The 24,273-nt window shown below is 44.5% G+C and overlaps 1 protein-coding gene across 4 annotated transcripts in view; it reads left to right on the top strand.

Annotated features, from left to right (window-relative positions):
- Positions 1-24,273, top strand: part of LOC123952300 (contactin-associated protein-like 3) — a 210,634-nt gene that overhangs the window by 19,781 nt on the left and 166,580 nt on the right. For 2 of the 4 annotated variants that reach the window (XM_046021655.1, XM_046021654.1), the window contains exons 2-3: positions 6,177-6,287; positions 17,958-18,151. In XM_046021655.1, the coding sequence (XP_045877611.1) occupies positions 6,177-6,287; positions 17,958-18,151 (305 nt within the window). Of the gene's footprint in view, positions 1-6,176; positions 6,288-9,658; positions 9,708-17,957; positions 18,152-24,273 lie in introns of those variants that run through there. The other 2 variants (XM_046021656.1, XM_046021657.1) reach the window with 2 other exon arrangements.

Raw genomic sequence — 24,273 nt, 5'->3', positions numbered from 1 at the left:
GCATCTCTTTATATGATTGTGTGGTTTTCGTCTTTAGCTTGTTGATGTGGGCAATTACATTAATTGTTTTTTGAATGTTGAATTGGCCTTGCATACCGGGGATGAATTACACCTGCTCTCTTTGTACATTGTTGGATTCAATTTGCTAATACTTTGTTGAGGACTTTGCTTCTATGTGTATGAGAGATATTGGTCTATGGGTTTCTTGTAATATCTATGACTACTTCTAGTATTAGGGTAATTCAGTTGTCATAAAATGAATTAGAAAGTATTCCCTCTGCTTCTAGCTTCTGAAAGTATTTGTAGAGAATTGGTAACATTTGTTCCTTAAATATTTGGTAGAATTGTCACTGAAGCCATTTGAACATGGTGCTTTCTCTTTTGGAAAGTAATTAATTATAGTTTCAGATTCTTTAATAGATATAGGCCTATACAGATTGTCTTCCTTCTTGTGTGAATTTGGCAGATTGTTTCTCTTAGGGATTAGTCCATATTTGATTATCAAATTAGATTATCAAATTTGTAGGTGTGGAGCTGTCCATATTATTTCTTCATTACCCATTTAATGTCTGCGGGATCTGTACTGATGTTCTTTGATTTCTGTTATTAGGAATTTGTGAACTAACTCTCTCTCTCTCTCTCTCACTTTTTAAGCTAGCCTGGCAAGAATCTTTTACTGACCTTTTCAAAGGTTGGTAAATGATTTTGATTTGATTGATTTTGTCCTTTGATTTCCTGTTTTCAATTTTATTGATTGGTACTCTAACAAGAAGACTTTTTCAAAAGTGATTTTGTTCTTTTCAGTTTCAGATTTTCTGGAAGATCAAAGCCAGATCATTAGTTAGGAAGCACTTTTTATTAACAAATATTTGCCCAGTTACATCTTCTCTACCATTTGGATTCAGCATTTGGAATATATTATTTTGTCATTTAGAATTTTCTCAAAAATATGTAAGACATATTACAAATGCTTTGATCTAAAAAAGGAAACACTGTCAGTATGAGTTCACTCAGCTGGAGGGAACATGAGGTATTATTTAATTATAAGAACAATAATTATCTCAAATTTATACTTAATGATAGTTGCAATTAATGAGTATTAATTTGCTATATCATCCCACTAAAATTAATGGTAAATTGTTTTTGTAATGTTACCTTTTGACTTACAAAAAAAAGTGAACCCTTCAATGCTGACGAATAATTTTACAGGCAACATCTGGATCTAGAGCTAATCATTAAATAGCTCTCATTTAATGCAGTGAACATAAACCAAACCTTTGAAATCATTCACAACATAGGTTATGATAGGAAAGCAAGCCTAGAAGTAAAAACAAGAGTGCTTAACTTCGGACTCTGCTAATGGGTAGGCAAGTACTCTCTGCATGGGTTAGATAAATAAATTAGTCAGGAACTTGGTGTAATTTGCCCTTTCTGACTTGGTTCTCACAGAGAGATGATTGTATTCTATTATGAGCATGCACAACTTATTGGAACAGACAAGAGATCTGAAATCACCTCTGCTTTCCTTCAGCTGGGCTCCTAAAAGGCTGGGTTTGAGGATGATGAAACTAAGCAACTGAGTCTCACAGTTGTTCAAATTCATGGGATGCCCAGTTGGTGGCCAATTATAGTCCCACATGGGGGTAATGGCCGGTATGAGCACACAGCAGCACACATTTTCATTTTCAGGGGCAAGTGAGGGTGGGAGTGGCTGAGATGGGCTTGTAGAATTAGGCACGGGTCCCTAGAGCACCGTGTATGCCATGTTTACAGAATGTCCTGTCACTTCTAGGGGGGCATTTCCATCACACACATGTGCACAGATGTGTGCACCTGAGCATTGGAGACTGGCCAGTGTCCCTGAACGCTGGCCAAGGTCAGTACGCCATCCAAAGTGCTGACAGCATGGTTCAGAACACGTAGGGATTGGGACTCTTTAAGCACACACCTCGTGGTGGGGGAGGCGTGGGGGCCCCAGATGTTCACAAAGTTCTCAGTGGCCTTGATGGGCCACCAGGGACTGGGGAATATTGGAGCAGCAGTCTAGATCCAGGCCTCATTCCACCTAATGGAGAGAGATTCCCAGGTATCTTCAGGCTCTTCTGAGTCCAGATGTTCTTGCCAATCCAGTGGCAACAGGGCACCCCTGTGTGGGTCTAGGCCTTGATTTCTGCTGCCCCCGTGGGAGGATTGGAAGTGGAGGGGAATTTAGGTCATACTCTCTGTTCCATTCCAGGGACTGGAGTCCATTGTGATATGCTGAAGGATGAAAAACAAGCAACAAACAAACATGAATTTTCTGTGCTGAGGAATTTTTAATCTCATCCAGAAGATAAGGCATCCTGAAAAGATACCACTTATACATAATTGAGTACAAACTGAATTTGAAGTTTCGAAGAAACCAGAATAAATGTATTATGGACAGGCTTGGCTAACTGACGGAGTCTGTCTGGGCTTGTTTTCTGTCTGTGGGGAAGGGTAGATTTAGGTAACTTTAGAAGGAAATCAAGAACCTAGAAAACCCCCAGATCAGCTCACCTAGAGTGGGAAGGCTAAGCTAGCTCTGTTTTCTCCAGCTGTGGGAAGTTCCAAATTTCTAAGATTTCACCTGGAAAATATATATATAATTTTAAAAAATAGAAGCTGGAATATTGTTTTATAATCTCAGTCTAAGGCTATTCTGCTGGTAAGACGTACAATAGGCTTCTGATTAAAATGGCATTGTAACAGGTGCACCTAGTGAGACAAGGTTTGAGTAAATATGGATTTATTATATCAGAACGCACATAAGGATGTCTCTAGCACTCTGATACTGAGTCATACATAAATCATGAACAATTGTGGTGTGTTTTTTTTTTCTCTAAAACCCATGACAATGGACCGCCACTTTTCCTTTAGCATTCTTAAGCCTATCTGAGAACCTCACTTGGAGAACATTTGAACCATTGAAGGATGAGTGCATCTCAAAATTAAGACTATTCCATGGACTCACTCTCATTAATACAATGAAGGGAAATAAAATTGCTTTAGCTTACTTAACTGCAATAGTCTCTGTCTATTTTCATATGTTAATTCTCATAAGCTTATTATTTGTACTCAACTTGCTTTTCCCTCTAACTGATAAATAGTAGTTTTTTAAAATTGTTTTGCCATCTCACTTGTTGAAATCCATACTTTGTGAATAATTCTTGTACCTTTGAAACATTTCAGGAATCGTCTTTTTTTTTTTTTTTTGGATAGAAATAATGAGGGCACGTATTGCATGGAGCACTGGGTGTGGTGCAAAAACAATGAATTCTGTTATGCTGAAAAGAAATTAAAAATAAAATTAAATAAAAAAAGAAATAATGTTTATCAGATTATTCTGATACTCATTTAGTGGGATTCACATGTTTTATAATGATGCGAAGAAAAAAGAAAATTAAATTGGGTCTTGACAATTTTTGCTTCAGGAGTCATAGTAGAAAATCTAAACATTTCAGGTTGAAAACGGTAGTTAATGGAGGTTTGGGATGGCTCTATAGGCTTCACCCTACCTGGATTAAATTCAGTTAGAAACACACTGAATGCCTGGAAAACACTGTCCAAATCCTGAACCTCTCCTCTCCAGGTTCCTTACAAGGATGTGACCACTTGTTTTCGACCACACAAGTCCTCAACTTCTACTACATTGGAGTAAAATGGAACAATGGTTTTGAAGCCTCTAAGTTAGGGTTATAAAAAAATTGTCACTTAAAAATAAATTTTATAAGTGGTTCTTCCAAAGAAAGATTACAGCACAAAAGCTATTACTTCTTCTTCTTCTTTTTTTTTTCTTTTTAAAGACTAAGCTTCATATGCCTTTTTTGAAGAAAGAATAAAAAATGACAATATGGTTTGGAACATTGAACACTGCCTTTTACATCTCTATATGGGGAACATGTCCTTATAACATCTTTTGAAGGAACTTAATACGTGTTGACTTGTCTTACCAGAGTGAGAATAATAAAAGCAAATACTTTCAACCCTCGGCAGTCCTCTCAGTGCGTGAGTCCCCATTGTGCTCCCTACCATGTTGCTGTGTGAGTTCCATTGTAACATTGTGTAACGGCCCACTGTACAGTTGTGGGGATTGGCTCCCCATTGCATAATTTTGTGATATCATCACTGTCTAGTCGTGTGATTCCCCATTGAACTGAGGAGAGAACCAAGGTGTAGAGAAGGGTGAGTGACACCAAGAGTCAGCAAGGCTGGTGAATGCCAGTCCCACCCAAGTCCACTTGCAAAATCTATGCTAGCTTCAGTGGTGAGATGACAACAGTGTGAGCAGAGGGGACTAGCATCAGGACAGACCCCTAAAGAAAACCATGTGGGGCCAGGGCTGGGAAGAGAGCAGGCTTCCTTAGACACACAATTAATGGGAATAGCCCTCTCTTGCTGTCAGTCTGTGGTGTGATTTCAAGGTGGTGGTGAGGTTCCCAGGACTCCCTCTGTACAGGGAGACTAATGCAGGCCTGTTCTGTTCAACGTGCTAGACCCTGAGAGCCTTCTACGCTGGCACTCAAGTTAGCTCCATTGACTATGACCTGTAGATAACACCCCTCTTCTGGAATTTTCTGAAGTACTAATCATACCCCAGTAATAGGCCAACACTTTGTGGGGGCTTCCTGAGCCTTCCTGTGCCAGAGACCCCTTTGGAACTTTGCTGAAGTCTGTGTCCCCTTCTCATAGCAATGGTTATACATGCATTATATTTATATATATATATATGCCAGTTACAGTGAAGGGCTGATATCCATAAATCAGAAATTATAATGTCTCTTTTGTTATTAGCTCATTAAATAACAAAATGTAGTGCTGAGTCGAATATGATTATTTAGAAGTAAGGAGGAACATAAATGATACTTCTAGATATCTGTGAAGATTGCTATAAGACTGTCTGTAACTTATGATGGTAACAAACAAACAAACAAAACAGCATGGGCACTGCTGAAGATGCTGTGGTTTCTTCGCAGGCTCCTTAAATCATATCTGTACCCCATGTTATGAACGGCTAAGTCATTGTTCCCCGATTCAGTTTCTAGGAAAAACCCTCCTGGGCTTTTGATTGGACTTCTAATGAGTCTTTAGCTCAAACTGGGGACAACTGAGAGTTTAAAAATACTGTCTTCCTGTCTGCGATCGCAGGAGTCTGTATTTTACTCAGTTTTTCTTTCAGTCATTCAGTATAGTTTTTATAATAATTCCCATAAATGTTTTGCAGAGTTTTGTAAGATTCATTCTTAGCTACTTTGTGTGTTTTGTTGTTATTTGCCAGTCTAGTTATCATCGAACCCCAGCTAGAGTTTAAGATGAAATCAGTTTTGGGATGTTGAGCTGTTAAACCAGTCACTTACTGATTTTTGGACTTTCTGCCTTTGTAGTTGTATCACTTGGAAGTGATGGTGGTTGCTTTTTTTTTTTTCCTTTCCCAATTCTGTGCTTTTAATTCTTAAACGTTCTCTTATGTACTGATAGGACTTTGAGAATGGCTTTCAGCAGAAGCTGTGATGCCTGTTAAAGTCTTCTTCCTGATTTTAAAGGAAATTCTTCTAATAGTTCTCCACTGACGGGCAGTGGGCTGGCCCAGAAAGAGCAGCCAGAAAGAGCCATTCATTCACTTTTCATGAATTTTCTAAGCCAGTTGTTAAAACACAGTCATTACTAAAGATTAAGTTGTATAAAGTTACAGTTAAGTAAATCATGTTTAAAACCAAGGTAAACTCTCCAAACTCACCACGTACTACTCTCTTTCATGGCATCTCACTCTTGTCTATGCTCTTGAGGTTATTTTAATCTCTTAATCTGCACGGTGGAAATGCTGTATAATGAAGTGACATGTGTGACCCTCTTACCCTTGTGATGGTTGGTGACATCACGCTGACATCATGGGAATTGCCCACGATGGGAGTATGCACACCATGGAAGATGGGAAATGCAACCAATCAGGGGTTTTATTTTCTTTGCCACCGACTAACACACTTCTGATCAAGACTGACATTTGCCATAAGTTCTAGCATTTTCTTGGCCTGTTAACTAAAAGCAAGGAAAGGAGGGAGGAGAGGAGGGAGAGAAAGAAGGAAGCAGGAATGGAGGGAGGCCAGAAGTCGGGAATGCCTGGAGCAGGGGGTTAATCTGAATTTGGATTTTCCGCACAGATCGCTGTGATGTCCCGCTGGCGTCCACGTTGCCACGAGAGTCCTTCAGCAGCTCGTCGGAACTGTCCAGCAGCCATGGCCCGGGGTTCGCAAGTCTTAATCGCAGAGATGGTGAGTCTGATGCTGTCTTGCTGTTAGCCTATCACGGGTCTTTCTCAGAGAGAATAACGACCATTCTTACTTAATATTCATTCTTGTGGCTCCAAGGGTAATTATATTGCAGTTGGGTGGAAGTGAAGAAGCAGGTTCAGTGATGTATCATTTCCAGTTTCCTGCATCTGTAGCATTCTTCTTTTCTGTTGGTTCTGATGTTTCCCACCCCTGCTGATGGTCAGCAAGTGGTCATAAATCAGAAGGGAATTACTGGAGGCTCCAGATTATTGTCATCCCTTTTTAGTGAACTCCACATACAGGCGATTAGCAAGTGTGCTCATCGTGGGTAACTAAAACAACAAACATGAGGCTCCTGGGTGGCTCAGTGATCTTGGGATCCTGGGATCGAGCCCCACGTCTGGCTCCCTGCTTGGTGGAGAGACTGCTTCTCCCTCTCCTCCCAGCTCTTGCTCTTTCTTCTCTCTCTCTCTCTCTCAAATAAATAATCAAAGTCTCAAAAAAAAAAAAAAAGAAAAAACCAACAATGAATGAGCCAATATCATGGGCACTGGGAACACCCAGCAAGCCTCTGGCTGGCGCCAGTGAGATGGGAAGCTGCCACGGGGTAGTGATGGGGAAACAGCTCCATCCCAGGACCTGGCCTGCGAGGAGCCGGGGCAAAGCCTCCTGTTGAAAATAGATTGTGTTTGTACCCATGGGAAGGGAGCTAAAGGCCTTCTTTCTGGGGGGTGGGTGTTCGTTCCTTCATTCTTGCTCCTTGACTGTCATGGATGAAGTTGCTTTCACTTTTGCACAAACAGTAGTTCAGCAGACAGAGTAATGCATGCACTGAAAACACAGATGTTTCACTACCTTGGAAAGGAAGAGATCAACTTTTTTGGTGAATGATCCATCCAGAAAGTAAAATTTTAAATTGACTGTGTTCCACGTAAATGTAAATTCTGAAGATTATTATGATGGAACAGAGCATTTGCCTCCCTTTATTCAGTATTTCTAAGATCACAGTTTAAGTGTAGCTTGAATTTTATCGTGTTCTCAAAAGTCAAGTGCAGGAATCCCACAAGTGATCAGATAGACTGATGCGGCCCCGTAAGGACACAGTGAAGGATTTTGGTGAGTTTGGGGGCTGGAGAGATCATGCCGCTGAGGACAACCTTCATGACCTTTTACTATGAAGAACCATTTCTGTCCAGAAATTTTCTCCTCCAGGTAGTTAGGAAGCATCAGTCATGATGAATTTCAGTCCTTGGTGAAAATAGCCTCTCACTGAAGCCGGTTTTCAATTAATAATTAAAAGATCAAATTTACTATTTTGGTCTGGTGGTTCCTCTAATGCCAGCTTAACATCTAAACTTTCCAATGGTTGCCCAAAGACTGTAAAAACCAAATAAGAACCATCCTTAATTAGTTTAAAGGATCCCAAGGGGCCTGTGTATTGTGTTTCTGATTTGCATATACAGAATATCTTTATGATTCAGGCCTCTGGTCCTGTCAGTGTGGTGGCACTGGGAAGTTTATAAGCATCAGAAGGGAAAATCCCAGTGTTTAAGGTGAATTTATTTCCATTATACTTAATTAAAAAATTAATAACTTAGATTATCATAAGCAGCCATTGTAAAGTGGTAAGTATAAAATGTATTTACTATAGTTAGATCATTCTTTGCAGATTTAAATTAATTTTTTAAGAGCATGGCAATCAACTGATGAGGTTCTTTCTTATGGTTGTTGCTACTCTTGATTGTATACATATTTCATTAAATATTCCTTCATTTTACCATCTGCTTTCATACCTATTCCTAAGGCAGGATTCAGACAGCATGGTTTGTCAATATCCTTCTGAAGGATTATCTGTGCATATTTTCTGTTGAAAGCTGGCATCCCAGGGGCATCTGGTGGCTCAGTCGGTTGGGCGTCTGCCTTCCGCTGGGCTCGTGATCCTGGGGTCCCTGGATTGAGCCCTGCACCAGGCTCCCTGCTCAGAAGAGAGCCTGCTTCTCCCTCTGCCCCTCACTCCACTTGTCTTCTCTCTGTCTCTCTTCTTCTCTCAAATAAATAAATAAATAAATAAAATCTTAAAAAAAAATGAAGCCAACATCTCAGATTCTTTCCTGGAATTTCTTTTGACTTTGTAAATGCTGGAGAAGAGATTAGTTCACTTCAGTTTAGGATATTATGATGTAAAATGTGGATTGTATAAAATATGGAAGATTATAACAATAATGACGATGATTCTTCCTATATAGTAGTTGTAGCATTTTTGAAAATTTGGTGCAAGATCTGGTCATAGAAGCCATGTTAGACAACTTGATGATATGATTAAAATGACCTTGGTCTATATTAAGGTACCTGGAGGTTGTAAAGAAGGTGTCTGTCTTGCCTCCTCATTTTGCCCAGCAGTCTTTGAGCTTTCAATATTTTTATGGAAAAATAGAACTATCTGAACCCTCATTGCTCCTGCCAGGGATTTTGTATGTAGCTGATTGCTGCATCTACCTGATGTTTAAGGTAGTAAGACAGCAGTCAGTACATAAATTTTCTTTATTTTTATTATTTTTAAAGATTTTATTTACTTATTTTAGAGAGAAAGAGAACATGAGTGAGGTGAGGAGCAGAGGGAGAGGGACTAGCAGACTCTGCCCGACACACCCTCCAGATCATGACTTGAGCGGAGATCAACACCTGAGAATTTGCTTAAGAAGAAAGGCTGTGATTCAGGTCACTTCCCTAAGAAAAGACATAAACACTTAATCTTTACATTGATTTTCCATCCAGCCAGTTCATCTGCATTGCTCCTTCTAGGAATTTCCTTTTTTTTCTGTCCAGGGCCCCTGGCTCAGGATTAGCCAGCTAAGGTGGCCTTACTGTCTGCCAAAGTGGTGGGGTCCAGTTAGCAATCCTTCCTGAGGCACTGGGATCCCTGATGGGTCACAGGCGCCATATTGAAATTGACACGGGAGTCCTGAACTGCTCCTTTAACCTGTGACTCAGGAAGACCATAGCCAGGGACAAGGGCTGCTGGGACCTCTCTGGGCCCCCCACAGTCAGCTGCTCTGCTGCTGTGAATGTGAAGGGGGACCTGCCTGGACTAGGGGCTCATGGGGGGATGGTGATCCCAGAGCCCCCTGTTCTCTTTCCTGCCATCCTTGCAGCCTGACTGTTGTCCCATTGCCGTGTTCCCTCTGAGGAAATCGGGGGAGTGGGCTTTGCTCTGACACATTCACATGCCATCCTTTGAATGCCCCCCACCCAATGCTGCTCGTCACGTCACGTGACGCTCAGGCCTCCCCATTTTTGCATTCATTAGGATACTCTGTTTCCTACAGCAGGTAATCGGGCCGTGACTCTTTTCATCAGAGGCTCTCATGGCGTGCTTATGAACAGTTAGGAATTAAGCCATACAGCGTCCTTCAAGAGAACGTGAGTTTTAGCATCAATGGAATTTTCTTTCTTTTTCCCCAGAGGAATTTGGCCGACGGAGCAGTCACAAATGGGTGGCTAATTTAGTTGTCATGGTTTTGTCTTCCGAGCAGCTACCCCCTGCATTTCCTGACACAATCCTCCACCATACTGGATTTTTAAAAAAAGAGACATTGCTTTGAGAGCGTGCGGCTGAGCTCTTGTGGGGAGCAGTGGGCTGGCCTGACCTCCTGCCCTTGTGGGCCCCAGACTCCTCAGGGAGTCCACAGCAGAGGGAGGTGTCTCTGTTCCGATGGCCTCAGGGGTGATCTGATATCCCGTCTGTTCTGCGTGAGTCAGGGGGCTGCTGAGAGGATGCTCTCCTAGAATTAGGACACATTCCAGAGCCACACTCCTTGTAAACACAGAGATTTCACGGGACATGAATGAGCTCAGTCACACAGTTTATTCGGTCATAAATGAAGGATTTACGACCTGTTCGGGTCCGTGACAGGCTTGATGGGCAATTCTTGCTCTGTTTGCATGGTGGGAAATCATCAGAACCGTCATATGTTTTGCTGGGGCAGAACTTCAAACGGGTCGGAGCTGAGAGCCTCCGATCAGATCTCAGTGGGTCTCCATGACACGTTCAGGAGTCTGTGTAAGGACAGCAAAACAAAACACATGGGATTGACCCATTTTTGTTTGTTTTATGAAGACAGAACTGCAGTCAGAATGCTTGGTGCTTAAGGGTGTGGAAATCTGTCCCTGGGGAGGTCACACATGAATGCCTGTGGGGCGCTTTCTCTTCCTCAAGATCACTGGCATTTAATGCAAACCTCAGGGTGATGGGTGTGCACTGAGCACGTATTTTCATTTGACTTTCAAGGGGTCTGTTTACCAAGCCATTTTGGACGTCTTTGCGTTGCACGTAGGAACCCGGCTCACACTGAGGCTGCTGCAGTGACCATTCCCCTCTGGGTGCCCTTCATGGGAAATGTCTTGTTCTCCCGGCTGAAGCTCTTAGGGGAGTGCAGGAAGCAGACAGGCAGGGGAGTTGAGGGCCCAGAGGCAGGGTTTCAGGGCCTACTCTGTCCTGGTCACCCAAATGCTACATAGACACAGCTGGTGTCTATGATTCCTCTTGAGGAATCAGAGTTGCAGCAAACACCTTAATCCCCTCAGTAATAGCAGTGTCTGACCCAGGCTTCAGCACATACAGCCCTAGGACCCCTGAGAGAGGAGGTCAGGGGGACCTCCACACCGTCACCAGAGCCCGTCTGCCTGTTGGCCCCTCTTTCCTGGGGACGCTCATTGCCTTCCTGGGGGTGCCCGTCGTCTTCCTGGGGGCAGGCAGCAATGCACTCTGATGGGGTCCGTGATCAAAGGATTGAGATTGATACAAAGTGAAGGTCAAAGAAAGCTTTATTTCGTGCCAGAACTGAGAATCAAACTGACCGGCCAGGGCCATCTCTTATGGAGAGAGCGACCCTGCCCAGTCTCATAGACCAGCTTTTATAGAGCAAAGGCCATGTGGTTGAGCCTGACCAATGAGATTGTAACACACAGAGAAAGTTGCATAGTCATGCTAGGTCACACAGGGGTGGCCAATTGAATTACAATTTACCCTATAGTAGCTATTTGAACTAGCCTATCACTTTGGTCAGAATTGGAGCCCTAGTTTGGCGCCCAAAAGGCAGGGTTTACATTCTTTGGTGGTTAGGGAGATAGTATGTGCGCTTTACTGATTGGACACCTCCATCTGGCCTGACTCATCCTTTCATCTGGGCTCTGTTATCAGGGACTGGTCAGCCATATTTTACTGGTTTCCCAGACTTGTTTCTAAGTAAGTTCCTCTGGGGTGGGGGGAGGGAAGGGTCAATTTAAGTTCACTGCATAAACAACAAAATGGCTGTTCTACCGAGATGGGGTTGCTCTGGCTAAGTAGGCCCTTACATTCCCCCCTTTTCTTTGGAGATTAGTCAAATCCTTGATTTTTAGCCAGTTTTATGTCCTCCTGTTGTAAGGGGTTATATTGAGCTTGTAAGATTAACATTTTTACCACCCCAATTCTCTTTTGTACAAATGACATTAGGGCATTTATAACGCAGGGGTCAAAAAGTAACATCAGTAAGAATAAAACCAGCGGGCCTGTAATTGCTGATATCAGGGAAGTTATTCATGGAGACCAGTTGAACAAACTTTTATATCATCTCTGGGAGTTCCTGCGTTGTTGTTTGCACTCATCTAGTCTCTTTTTAATGGCTGCCAGACTGTTTTTAATGACTCCGGTGTGATTTACCCAGAAGCAGCATTTCTCTCTTAGGGCTACGCAGAGCCCTCCTTTTTTTAGGAATAGTATGTCGAGTCCTCTTTTTTTAAAAAAATATTTTATTTATTTATTTGACAGGCAGAGATCACAAGTAGGCAGAGAGGCAGGCAGAGAGAGAGAGGAAGGGAAGCAAGCTCCCTCCTGAGCAGAGAGAGAGCCCGATGCGGGGCTCGATCCCAGGACCCTGGGATCATGACCCGAGCCGAAGACAGAGGCTTTAACCCACTGAGCCACCCAGGCGCCCCTGTGAAGCCCTCTTTTATTTTGCAGTACTACTTCAGCTAAAGAGCTTAAGGAATCAGTTAGCTTGTTTATATTTTTATGTATATAGCGTAGGTCAGCGTCTACTTGGGACTCAAGAGCCTCAAAATCTACTTTCTCCTTTATTAAGGCTGTGGTTCCTACTGCTGTGGGCCCTGCTATCCCTGCCACCACTAGTGCTGGAATTAGGATGGGAACCACACGCTTTGTCCATTCTATCCCTGCAGTAAGATGTTGGAATCTCTCGCTTTCTCCATAATAATCTACTTGGGGAAGGATGTGGGGAGTTATACAGAGTTTGTTCCAGGAAGAGTTTTGGAACAAAGCAAGATTAAGGCATGGTGTGAGCCCTGAACTGCAAGGAAACCAGGCCCTGGCGGGGGCCTTAAGGAAGTTAGTGAGACTATTAAGGTCTCATATAGGTCTTTATATTGGGAAGCTTGCCTTTTTTTTTTCCCCCGCAAGGCAAAGTCCCTTTTCTTTTATATTTCCTACGGTTATTCTAGGCACCTTTTTCCACTCACAAGAATTATAAGAACTTTTATTTCTAATCTGTCCCTTCCGAGTCCCTATGGTAAGGTTGGCCCGCATTTTAATACAATATGGGGGCTGAGGGTTTAAGCATAGCCAACAGTCTCAAGTAATATTAGGGTCTGAAGTATTTAAAAAGCTAAACATTGAATCTACCAATGGGAGTAAAACTTTGGTGGCGCTGTTGTCATTGTCAACATTTTTTTTTTAATCCTCTATGACAGCCTCCTTTGGGGTTGGGGTGGCTGGTGGTCTGGTTGGTTTTGGTGGCTTGGGAGGATTTTAAACTGGGTTTGGCCCTATAGACCAGCGTGGTTCTCTAATTTTTATTTTTTGGATGGTGAATTGCCCGCCTCTGTCTGTGCCAGCTTTATAATATTTGAGGCCCCAAGATCGGCCATACTCCCAAAGACGGTCTTTGGGGTTGATGATTGTGATAGATATATTTGTACAAAATCTCCCACATTGGTGGGACGCTGTTGAGGGGAAGTTCCTCACAGCCAAATTTCCAACAAATTTTTTTTGTGTTACATAGTTTTTTTTGTTCTGGTGGGTATTACAGTTATATGGGGATTATGGTTTGTTTCCCAGTCAGAGACAATTGTCTCACAACCCCATCGTGTACAGTAATAGTTTGAAGCGCCCCCATATTCTGTTATAGACCCCTGTACTAGGACATATGTAATAAGGGGCGTACACGATGAAGGGGGTTATGGGTGCCAGTTGACATATGGTTGCATTAAATTACACAGTCAGCTGATGAGTTAGCTATTTACTGCTTTGTATAACCTTTTTCACTTTTACTAATTTCATTTGTTTAATTTTCTATCTATACTTTTCTGTCTGATGAGGTGACTCAGAAGTTTTTACATAAACAGGTAACAATAGGAGCAACAATGAACTCAACAAATTCATTGTTTGTTGAGTCTTACCTTTAGTCCATGATTGGCGGGACCCATTGGCAGCGGCTTTCATCTCTGGGGGGCGTCCTCATTCTCGGCTCGTTTGACATGATCTGCGTGAATCCAGGCCCTGATGCCTTCTACTTTTACTGCTGTGGGGGTGGTCAAGATGACAGTAAATGGTCCCTTTTAGCGAGGTTTCAAGTTTCCCACTTGGTGGCGGCGTATTTAAACCAAGTCCCCAGGTTGGTAAGGATGTGGATCCATCTCCATCTCTGTCTCACTATGGGCAATTTGGATCCCTGCATGGGCTCTTTTTAAGACAGACTGTAGTGCCTGCAGTAACTGGAGTACAGATTGATCAGATATTTCTGCTAGGGCAACCTTTTGTAGCTGATGGTAGAGCCGGGGGGGGGGGGGGCGGATTCCCGAGCATTATTTCAAGTGGGGTCATCTTGTTTAAGTAGAGTGTATACCACGCCCTAAGGAGGGTCATGATGTATGGTATTTGGTCTCGAGGGAGATCAAAGACATTACTCTGGGTAGAGTCGATTTGAGCCAAGGCAAATGTTTCTTCTGGCGGCCACCCTGTGGAGAAAGTGGGCCACTCTAACTGGCAGAGTGTTTTTAGTTTTCCCAGGTAAACCTTGTCACCTGACTGGGTGACTTTACCCTGAAAATCCTTGAAATACTGGAGAGCAAGACTTAGGGGTGTCAAAGGTCCCTTACTCCCTACTTGCCCCATCTCTTTAAACACAGCAAACAACACAACAGACAACAAAAAGATAAGACAAAGACAACCGCAGACCCAGCGGCCCTTCCTCGACCAGATATCAAGTCTAAGGGTGTACAAGATATAATCCCAACTCAAAAATATAACCTGCCGCTGATGGGGCACCAGGGGCAGCAGTCATGGTCATCGCCAGATGGACATCATCGCCAGCGGACAGAGTAATTCAGGCCCCGCTGAGAGTTTCCTAGCTAACATTTCTTCTCCCTGAGGAAGTGTCCCCACTGCTGTCGGAGCCACCAAAGTGGGGGTGAGGGGGACGCAGTCACATAGGATTAACTAGAGACAGAAACCTTCCAACAGATCAATTTAAATATAGTCTGGTTGGTGGTCAGCAGACAATCTTGAATAACCCAGGAACTACGGGGAGATGTCCGTACAAGGGGTCGAGAGTGGAAGGGGGCCGAGCTTTCATCCAACACCCTCACAGGAGCCTCAAGTGCTGTGTCTTCCTCATTGGCAGAGCAGAGACTGTCACGCTGGTCCCGCTTGCTGGGTGTGGGGCTTGTGGGGACCCACGTGGGGCCCCAGGCGAGATCCTTGGCCATCACACGTGCACGACAAGTTTGTCTTTCTTTGCCATCTTACCTTTGTCTGAGAAGAAGTGCAGGCAACAGACCTTCAGTGATAAGGTCACCAGAAAGCTCTGCGCCAGGGCTGTGGCCCCTCATGCACCTGGAAGCCATAGCGGGGATGGCCCGTTGTAACGGCAACTGTCATCCAGCACCGGCAGCCCTTGAGAGGGATGACACTGGGTGCTGCACACATCCTCCTGCCATGTCCCCATCAGTGCCGCAACACACAGCTAGCACACTGTCCCCAGGAGGGAGAAGGATGTTCTGTGTGGTGTGACCTTCCAGGCCCTGCAGTTTGCTCTGCACAAATGGGGCCCCCAGATAGGTTTTCCTTGGTACACATTGTGACACTGTATTCAGGCAGGGGTGGAGGTGTGAGAGAGGCAGGTGGTGGGGTGAAGGATGCACACTCCCCCTGCACATCACCCCCCCCCCCAGCATCGATCTGGGGGCACGGGGACCTTGTTAGCCTGCTGGAGTGAACCGTCCCTGGCATAGGGGATTCTGCCGTTCCATGCCTGTTGCCACCCCAAGTTCATCAGATGGTTTGGCGTGCATACCAGAAGCACGTCCTCACCGCAGGTCAGGAGATGTTCGGGCTTGGTTACCTGCGGGTGGGGGAGGCTGGTTGGCAGGTAGGCAGTGGCACCTGTGGGGGAGGCTGGTCCTGGGGCAACATGCCAGCGGCATTGTGATCTGTTTACTGAATTTGCCTCCCTGCACGGGTGACGCCATGCTGCTGATACTTCCTGGCCTCGAGAGAGGTTAAAATTCACAGAGAAAGATGGCGAAATGCCAGCAAGGGTATCATCAATACCTTCTATAGGACTCTGCTGCGAACTAGGATGAGCCTGGATACAGGATGTCAGTAGTCCCTCAGAGATCTAAAGTGATCCGTAGGAAATTTCAAATGTGGAATCTCCACGTTAAAATGATCTGCAGAATGCCAACACCTAATTTTTAAGTTTATTTTTGTGACAATTATAAAAATCATGCCCGGCTGCCAAGGAATGTCCTTGGACTGTGAGTGGCTCTCAGTTAGAATACAGAAGGACTTCCAGTTATCAGCCTCGAGCGGGGCCCTGGTACAAAGCAGCAGAACCAATCTCGTCATGAGAGGCAAGGGAAGGAGGCAGAACTGGCATGGACTGAGGACACAGAGGAGACTTGGTGTGTAAACAGCCTCCTGGTGCAGAGGAATGGGGTCAGTGAGGACACAGGGGAATCCAAATAACGTTTGTGTTTGCATTAATACCATACCTGTGTAAATACCTTCATCCTGATAAAAGCCCCATGATGATGTAAGATGTTAACTTTGGGGGGAACCGGGTACAAAGGAGACAAGAATCCTCTCTACCACGTTTGTAACTCTTTGGGCAATTGGAAGTTATTTCAGAATAAAAAGTTAAAAATGCATTACAGAACAACCCAAAATGCAGCACATTTTGAATTCTGGGTCAAAGAAAAAGGCATTGTGCTTGCAGTAAATTGAGAGGAAAATTTGGAATACTTGAACAAAGATTCAGTCTGGGAAATCTGGGTAGAAATAAATGAGAAATAACCTGAGTTCTCCTGGAGGCCATGCTTGAACATGTGTGGTGAAGGGAGGATGTGGAGAAGGGGAAGACGTCGTGAAGGGAGGATGTGGTGAAGAGATGTTCATGCCTGCCCCCTGGGGACGTCACCGATCCTGATGGAAGCGCCCCACTTCTGTTTCCCTCCCAGCCATCCTGGGACCACGTAACACACTTCCTGACATACACTCAGCCCTACAGGCCTTAGAAAACCCAGTTCTGGGGTCCGTAAGAGCCCCTCACAGGAAGACGGTAAATGCGGTCTAATGCGTTAGGCCTCATTATGAGAACCTCAAGCGAGGTGTCAGATGGTGGGGAAAAGTGTTTTCCAAAACCCCTCCTATCATATTACAGATGACTTCCATGACTCGTGTTTTTTGCACACGGATAATTGGCAAAATATCGGTTCCAGAAGGTGCTTCAAGCTTATTTTCCAGTTTTTTAATTGCTTATTAATTTAAAACCAAAAACTTCAACGTGACGTCTAACTCCACATTCAAAACCCACGTTTCTGGGGCCTGCAAGAATAAAATATGTCCCAACACAGCCTCCGGGAGCCCCCTCTGAGTCTGTGTCTCATCTGTTTCTCACTGACAAGACAAAGTCTCCTCGTGATTCTGCTCTGCATCTGTTGTATCAAAAACCTAGAACGTCCTTGTTATTCGCTCGCTCTGTGTTTTCCCTCAAGCTCCCCGCTGCCCCTCAGGCTCTCCTTCCCTGTGCAGGAAAACCTTCGCGTCCACCCCTGCCGCTCTGCGTTTCAGATGGTTCCTTGAAATGCCTGTTCCTCAGGTGAACCTGGGAGCATATCGAGCGTCGGGTTTGCCACCACCACCCTTCCGATCCCGTCATTCAGTACGGTACTTCCTCATGCTGGGATTCCAGAACTAAGCTTTTCTGGTTCTACCACTGTCTGCATGTTTTCCTTCAGGTCCAGCCAAAGGTATGTCATACATACAGTCTGGTGGAGACACTAGTCTCAAGCAGGGATGTGGTGACCTGGTGTTTGGTCTGCCACCTGTTGCCTGGGACCGCTGGACACCTGAGAGTCAGGGTTATGACCGAGAAACCAGAGAAATTCATGAGGAATGTAGGATTCATCTGTTTACTTAACCCGTTTTACAAAGCCCGTGGTTTTGAGTGCATGTGTGTCTGTGTGTGTGTGATCATGAGGGGTTATACGTTCCAGAATTTGGAACTCTGATTTTCATAAGTTTTATTTATGATCTCTTTCTTCACAGGATAATGTAAGTCTTAACAATTTCTCTCCCTTTACTATTCTCTCCTTCTTCTGTTTCCACTCAAGGGGCCGGTGGCTGGTCTCCACTTGTGTCAGATAAATACCAGTGGATGCAGGTCGACCTTGGAGAGAGAATGGAGGTCACAGCGGTGGCCACGCAGGGAGGGTACGGGAGCTCCGACTGGGTGACCAGCTACGTCCTCATGTTCAGTGACGGCGGGAGGAACTGGAAGCAGTACCAGCGAGAAGAAAGCGTCTCGGTATGTTCCTTCCTGAGAGCCGTCTCTCGGTATGAATTGCGCCAGTCACTGCCTGTTGCTGCGGATCTGTCAGACTGAGCACAGAGACAGAGCTCCCCAAAGTACCTGAGCTTGTTTTCAAGTAAATATAAGAGGGCTGTGGCCCTGTATGATCTATGCAGTAAGTCAAACAGCCCTGTGCTGCAGTGAAACACTGAAAGTGTCTTCCCGTTGTTCCTGGACGTAGTGTGCGATTGAAGGGGTGAGGTCACGTGCAGCCTAGTGTAGTTTCCCTCCCAGAGCCCGGGAGCTGCTGTCAATTGTTCAGCCAAGTAAACCCATTCTTCCGAGTCCTCTGATTAAGTGAGATTTCTGAAGTCTCCAGACACTGACACACACATGTCATGGGCAGTGTCCATTTGGAGGACGGCATGTTGAGGGACAAACATTTGGCTGCAGCAGGAACCTGGGCACTTGTGTGGCCCCTTGTCCTTCTTGGGGATAGATCTCAGGGATTCTTTGGAGTCACAATGGCTTAAACTCTCTTACACCAGGGACGTGCTTTCTGCTTCTGATGCCCGCGCTTCTTTGAGAAGAATTAAATTCTGCTTGCCTGATCTTCTGAATATTAAAATACATGGACTTTACCAGATATTCAGAGTTTTGAGTCTTTAGATCATAGTGTGCCCTGAGGGAGGACCTCTGAGGATAGAGTGGGGTGAGCATCTGCTGCGTTGCTGTTGGCCATTGGGGCAACGGGGGCAGACTGTGGCCTCAAGAAGATTTCTCAGGTGGAGAAGGAATTACTTTCTTCTTATTATTAAAAATATACTTGGGGCGCCAGGCTGGCTCAGTTGGTTGAGCTTCCAGCTGTTGATTTTGGCTCAGGTCGTGATCGCAGGGTCCTGGGATTGAGCTCTCTGTTGGCTCTGTGCTCAGTGTGAGGTCTGCTTGAGATTCTCTCTCCCTCTCCTTTTGCTCTCCCGTCTTCCCTGTTCCCACACAGGGAACATTCTGTCTCATGAATAAATAAATCTTAAAAAAAATACACTTAGATGGTTGCCAGGGGCTAGGGGAAGGGAGGAATGGAGAATTAGTTTAATGGGGAAAGCTTCACTTTAGAAGATGAGAAAGTTCTGGAGATGCATGACAGTGACGGTTGCCCAGCCATGTGATTGTCAGTGGTACACAATGGCATGCTTACAAGTGGCCAAAGTGGTGAATTTTATATTAGGACAATTTACCCACAATCAAAAATATACAGTTTAGGTTCCATTTAATTTAGGTAAGGATGTTTAGGTAAGTCTTAAAAAATTGTCTTGTCATGGTAAGAGGGGAAGTATCAGCGAAAAAGCCGTTACTTGTTAGATGGTAGCTCGTTAGCTTATCTGTAATGCTAACAAGCAACGAAATGATAATACTCGTTGGGTAACAAATTGGCCTCACTTGAAGTCCCTTAGAACTCTGTTATTTAGTATAACTTCATAGACTATGGCCTATTTAATTTTTTTATCTCTGGACCTCTTTGTAGTTCATCAATAGATGCTGATTTAAATTGAATTAGGAAGAACTAGTCAGTTGTCTAACACTGGGTAAAAGAACAAAATGGGAGATAATTAGTATTTAGGGGACCAGCTGATTTTAATACCCCCAAAAAACAGTTGCCAAGTGGTAATCGGAAGTACATCTCGACATTTAGCTAATTCTAGGAATGCCAGGTCCAAACCAGGGTTAAGACCAACATTCATTAAGAATGAGTGACAGTGGGGCGCCTGGGTGGCTCAGTGGGTTAAAGGCTCTGCCTTTCGCTCAGGTCATGATCCCAGGGTCCTGGGATTGAGCCCCGCATCGGGCTCTCTGCTTGGTAGGGAGCCTGCTTCCTCCTCTCTCTCTCTCTGCCTCTCTCCCTACTTGTGATCTCTATCTGTCAAATAAATAAATAAATCTTAAAAAAAAAATGAGTAACAGTTAAAAGTTAAGGAAGCATTTACCTAGAGAGCTTTTGTTCCAAATTAAATCTTGTTTTTCGAAATCAGGTAATGGATCGCTAATGCGTGCTTATTCTTGGTTGTATTAACCAAGGTTCATATTTTTACCCTCATCCCACCCCAATACATGGATGTGACATTGTGGCCATTCCTGTTTTTCAGCTAAGCGGTTTTGGGGGGACCCAAACCCAAGCATCACCATGTGGCACCTTGTTTCAAGGAGCCCAGGGGAGTAAGGGCCAAAAATAGAGGTGTTACTGACCCTGGACCATGCAGGTGAGGACAGATGCTTGGACTCCTCACTCCCACTGGCTGTCGCATGGTCAAGACTGGTGTGGTGGCCTTCCTCCCACACCCGGGGAGCTCGCTCACAGAGACCTGCCTTGGTAAATGTTTGCTGGATGAGTGCATGGGTGGAATCTACCTTCCCTTGCGGTAGGACGCTTCTCCTGAGCTCCCTGCTCTTCCCCCCCTTTGAGGCCCTCATCTCGGCTCAGGGCTTCTTGAAGCTCCTCCAGAGCAGGAATTCCTTCTGCATTTTGGTCTCCTCTAGGAAAGGCTCTCCTCCTTGCACGTCCTTCAGCCAACCCCACAGTGCAAGTGGTGCTGTCTCTGCCTCAGACTGCATATATGGCCAGCTCTGGCCACCGTAAGTCCCATGAGCTGATAATTAAGAGATTCTACCCACAGTCTCTTGAAGAAAATCGGGCAGATTTGGTTGCTCTCTGGACCCTCTCACACAGAGGACCTGCTCTTAACCCTAAAGCACCTACCTTCCCAGAGGCCCTTCCCACTCTTCAGGTGCTGGTTTTTAATCTATGCTTTGCTGCCATTAATTTGAGAGTGAATTTAAGATTCTAAAGACTTTTCTTGAGATATTTGCCCTCTTTATTAGCAGAAGAGATACTGTTGTTTTCCTGGTTTTGTGCTACTCCTATAAAAAGCGACCAGGCACTTGATGGCCTAATACAAGACAAAGCTGTTAGGTCACGGTTTCTGTAGGTCTGAAGTCTGGTGCACCTGGCTGGTCCTCTGGGTAAGCTGTTGGCTGAGTTGCACTTTTCCCCCTCCTGGGTGTCTGGAGATCCCTGGGATCCTCCTCAGGTCCTATGATTCACTAGGGGGACTCACAGGACTGATGCGTAGTCATAAAACTATGATGTATCCAGGGTACAAAGCAAAAGGAGTAAAGGAAAAAGGTAGATGGGATGAAGTCCACAGGAAACCAGGCATGAACCTCCAGGAGTCTTCTCCAAGTGGAGACGTACAGAACGTGCTGAGTTCCCTCCAGAACAAGTGAGAGCTGTCCTCGCCAAGTGTTGTCAACCACGGAAGCTCATTAGAGACTCAGCAGCCTGGGTATTTATTGGAGGCTGGTCTCACAGGCTCCCTCCTTGCAAGACCCCAACCAGGACGATGGGTACTGAGTATAAATGAGCTGTTCGCACAAACATTAGGCACAGTGAGATGCTCACATTATTAGGGCTTTGGGACTGCACCAGCCTTGAGATTTGAATCGGTCTAGTGATTTAGGAGTCTGACCACTGTGAAGAAGGAGATTCCGGGGGTATCGGGCTCAGTTGTACCCAAGAGGGAGGCCTGCCCCCCCCGCCTTCCCTGGGTCAGCTACTGGCATGTTTTTCCCGGTGCAGATGGATGGGTTTAGAAGCCCAGGGAAGTGCTCAAACTTGTCTGGCTCCAGCGGAGGGGCCATCTGAGAACTCCCATCTGTGGTCATTGGAAGACTCCTTGTCACTGGGTGGTCCTACCTGCCCCACACTAGGCACTGAGGGTCCTGGGCTGTGGGCAGAGCCACATAAGGACCTTGCAGCCACCCTAATGGGCTGCCGTGGACTAAGAAGGGAGGGAAGCTGGGAGGGCCATATTTTCAAATCTCCTAGTCTTCATCTCTCTTTATGATCCTCTGCTTTCTTTTATATTTATCTGCTTTGCTTTATCTTTTATATTTATCTTTTAATATACAGAAATATATCTATATATTAAATATATTTTAATTTATAGTAAGTAGATATATATTTAAATAATTTAATTTATAAAAAAAATTTAATTTATATATATTTGTGTATATTTAAATAATTTAAATATATATTATATATCTATGTATATAAAATATATATAAAATATAAAGATATAAAAATATCTTTTATATTTATCTGCTTTTTGTATTTATCTACATTGCGTCTTTCTACTCCTGTTCTCCCTTCTCTGCAAGAGAGAGAACCTGGATGACCACAGGCCTTACAACTCAACAGGAGGCCCACCGTCCATCAGTATCACCTGGGATCCTGACAGAGATAATGGAGTTTCAACCCCCATACTGGCCTCCTGGATCCCAGATCTGCATTTTAAAAAAGATTTTATTTATTTATTTGACAGGCAGAGATCACAAGTAGGCAGAGAGGCAGGCAGAGAGGGGGAAGCAGGTTCCCCACTGAGCAGAGACCCCTATGCGGGGCTCGATCCCAGGACCCTGAGATCATGACCTGAGCTGAAGGCAGAGGCTTAACCCACTGAGCCACCCAGGCGCCTTGCAGATCTACATTTTAACAAGATTCCCAGAGTATCCCAGAAGCACTGAATGAAAGACCCATGTCCCATCTGCGGGAGAAGTGGTTCTGCTTCTTTAGTGACCTTACCTGCCTGGATCTCAGGAGATTACAACCTGCCCGAGGACGCAGCTTGTCCTGGGCACCTGTTACCCTGAGCACGTGATCCTCCCTTTAATGAGACCTTAGGACCCTCACTCCATTGTCCTTTGGCTGCAGGACACTTTCTTTCTCCCCAGTAGTCACCAACCTGGTGGAACAAAACCCAGAATGTCTTCTTGTTGCTTTTATCAATAACAACCAAGTGCTTAAAGTTAGTACCATCTTTGGTACTAGATTATTTCCTGAACCTGTACATTTTGCATTAATTAGGGCTTTATTCTTAACTCCTGAGAACTCAAGTTCAAAGGTTATGTATCTCTTAGGAATTCAAGATTGGGCTGTTACCCGGAACATACTAACAACTTAGAATTTAAGTGGCGTTTTCTTCCTCTGCAGGATGTTTGCACGAGAAAGGCATAGTCTAAGGATAGACTAGTAAATGGATTTGGAGAAAAAAAAAGCCAACAAAATAAATTATTTGAAATAAACGTAGGATCTAGTATAATAATTCTATTGAATAGATTTCTTTTGCCTTGAGAAAATGTATATCAGTGGGTCCTCAGGTGAAAATAAAAGAGAAATAACAAAGAATTTGAAACTTTGTTCCACTTTGGATAACTTACAACCTGAACCAAGCAGAAAGTGTTGACTGATTAGTGAGGCTAAGTAACATCACATGGAAAGACAAGACAACCTCATAGTGCTCTACAAGAGTGACAGAGATGACTCCAAAGGTTTAGGGTAGAAGAAATGACAGGAAAATGCTGGGAGCAAGGCAGATGGGATGGGGCCGTCAGTTACTTCTGCACTGGATCGTGGGCTGAGGGAAGGGGCTGGTGCGCCTACAGGAAAATATTTGCTTTTGAAATCCAGATCACAAGCACAGGTGTGTTTTTTGTTCAGGATATGTTTGAAACATGGCATCACCAGAAAAAAACCCCCAAATACTGAATTCAGATTTAAATGAACCATGGTTACTTGGTGTAAGTAGAAAAATCATGAGACCTGTATGTGATTTCAAAATAAAGAGGGATAAGAACCATGTCCAATCATAAAAAGAACAACTTGAATCAGAAATAAGGAAGCGTGTGTGCAAGGAAGTAGGCACTCTGCTGAGTGGGCAGCTTGACTGGGAGCTGAAGTGGAAACTCACCGGATGCAGCCCCTGTGAGTTCAGTTGCTAAGTCCATGCTGGTTTCTTTCAGGTCTGGGTGCACACCTTCACTATTGAGTTGATGATCCAACAGAACCAAGCCCCACCTCACGTAGGTAGTTGCAGAAAGGGTCTACAGGTCTGTGAAGTCAGACTGGGGTCTGGGCCAACGGGCTCACCAGGTCCAAGTGTGGCTCTGAGACCAGTCGGTTTATAGCAGAATGGGAGCAGCACTTGATGATTCCATTATCGGTCACTTCTGTGTACTCAGCCTTGTAGGGACATGAGTATCTCCCGCTTAACCATCCTGCTCCTCATGTATAGCTTATCGAT

Source organism: Meles meles, chromosome 10 (assembly GCF_922984935.1).
Source record: "Meles meles chromosome 10, mMelMel3.1 paternal haplotype, whole genome shotgun sequence".
Taxonomy (NCBI): domain Eukaryota; kingdom Metazoa; phylum Chordata; class Mammalia; order Carnivora; family Mustelidae; genus Meles; species Meles meles.
The sequence above is the reverse complement of the archived record's forward strand: the minus strand, read 5'-3'. Positions and strand labels throughout refer to the sequence as shown.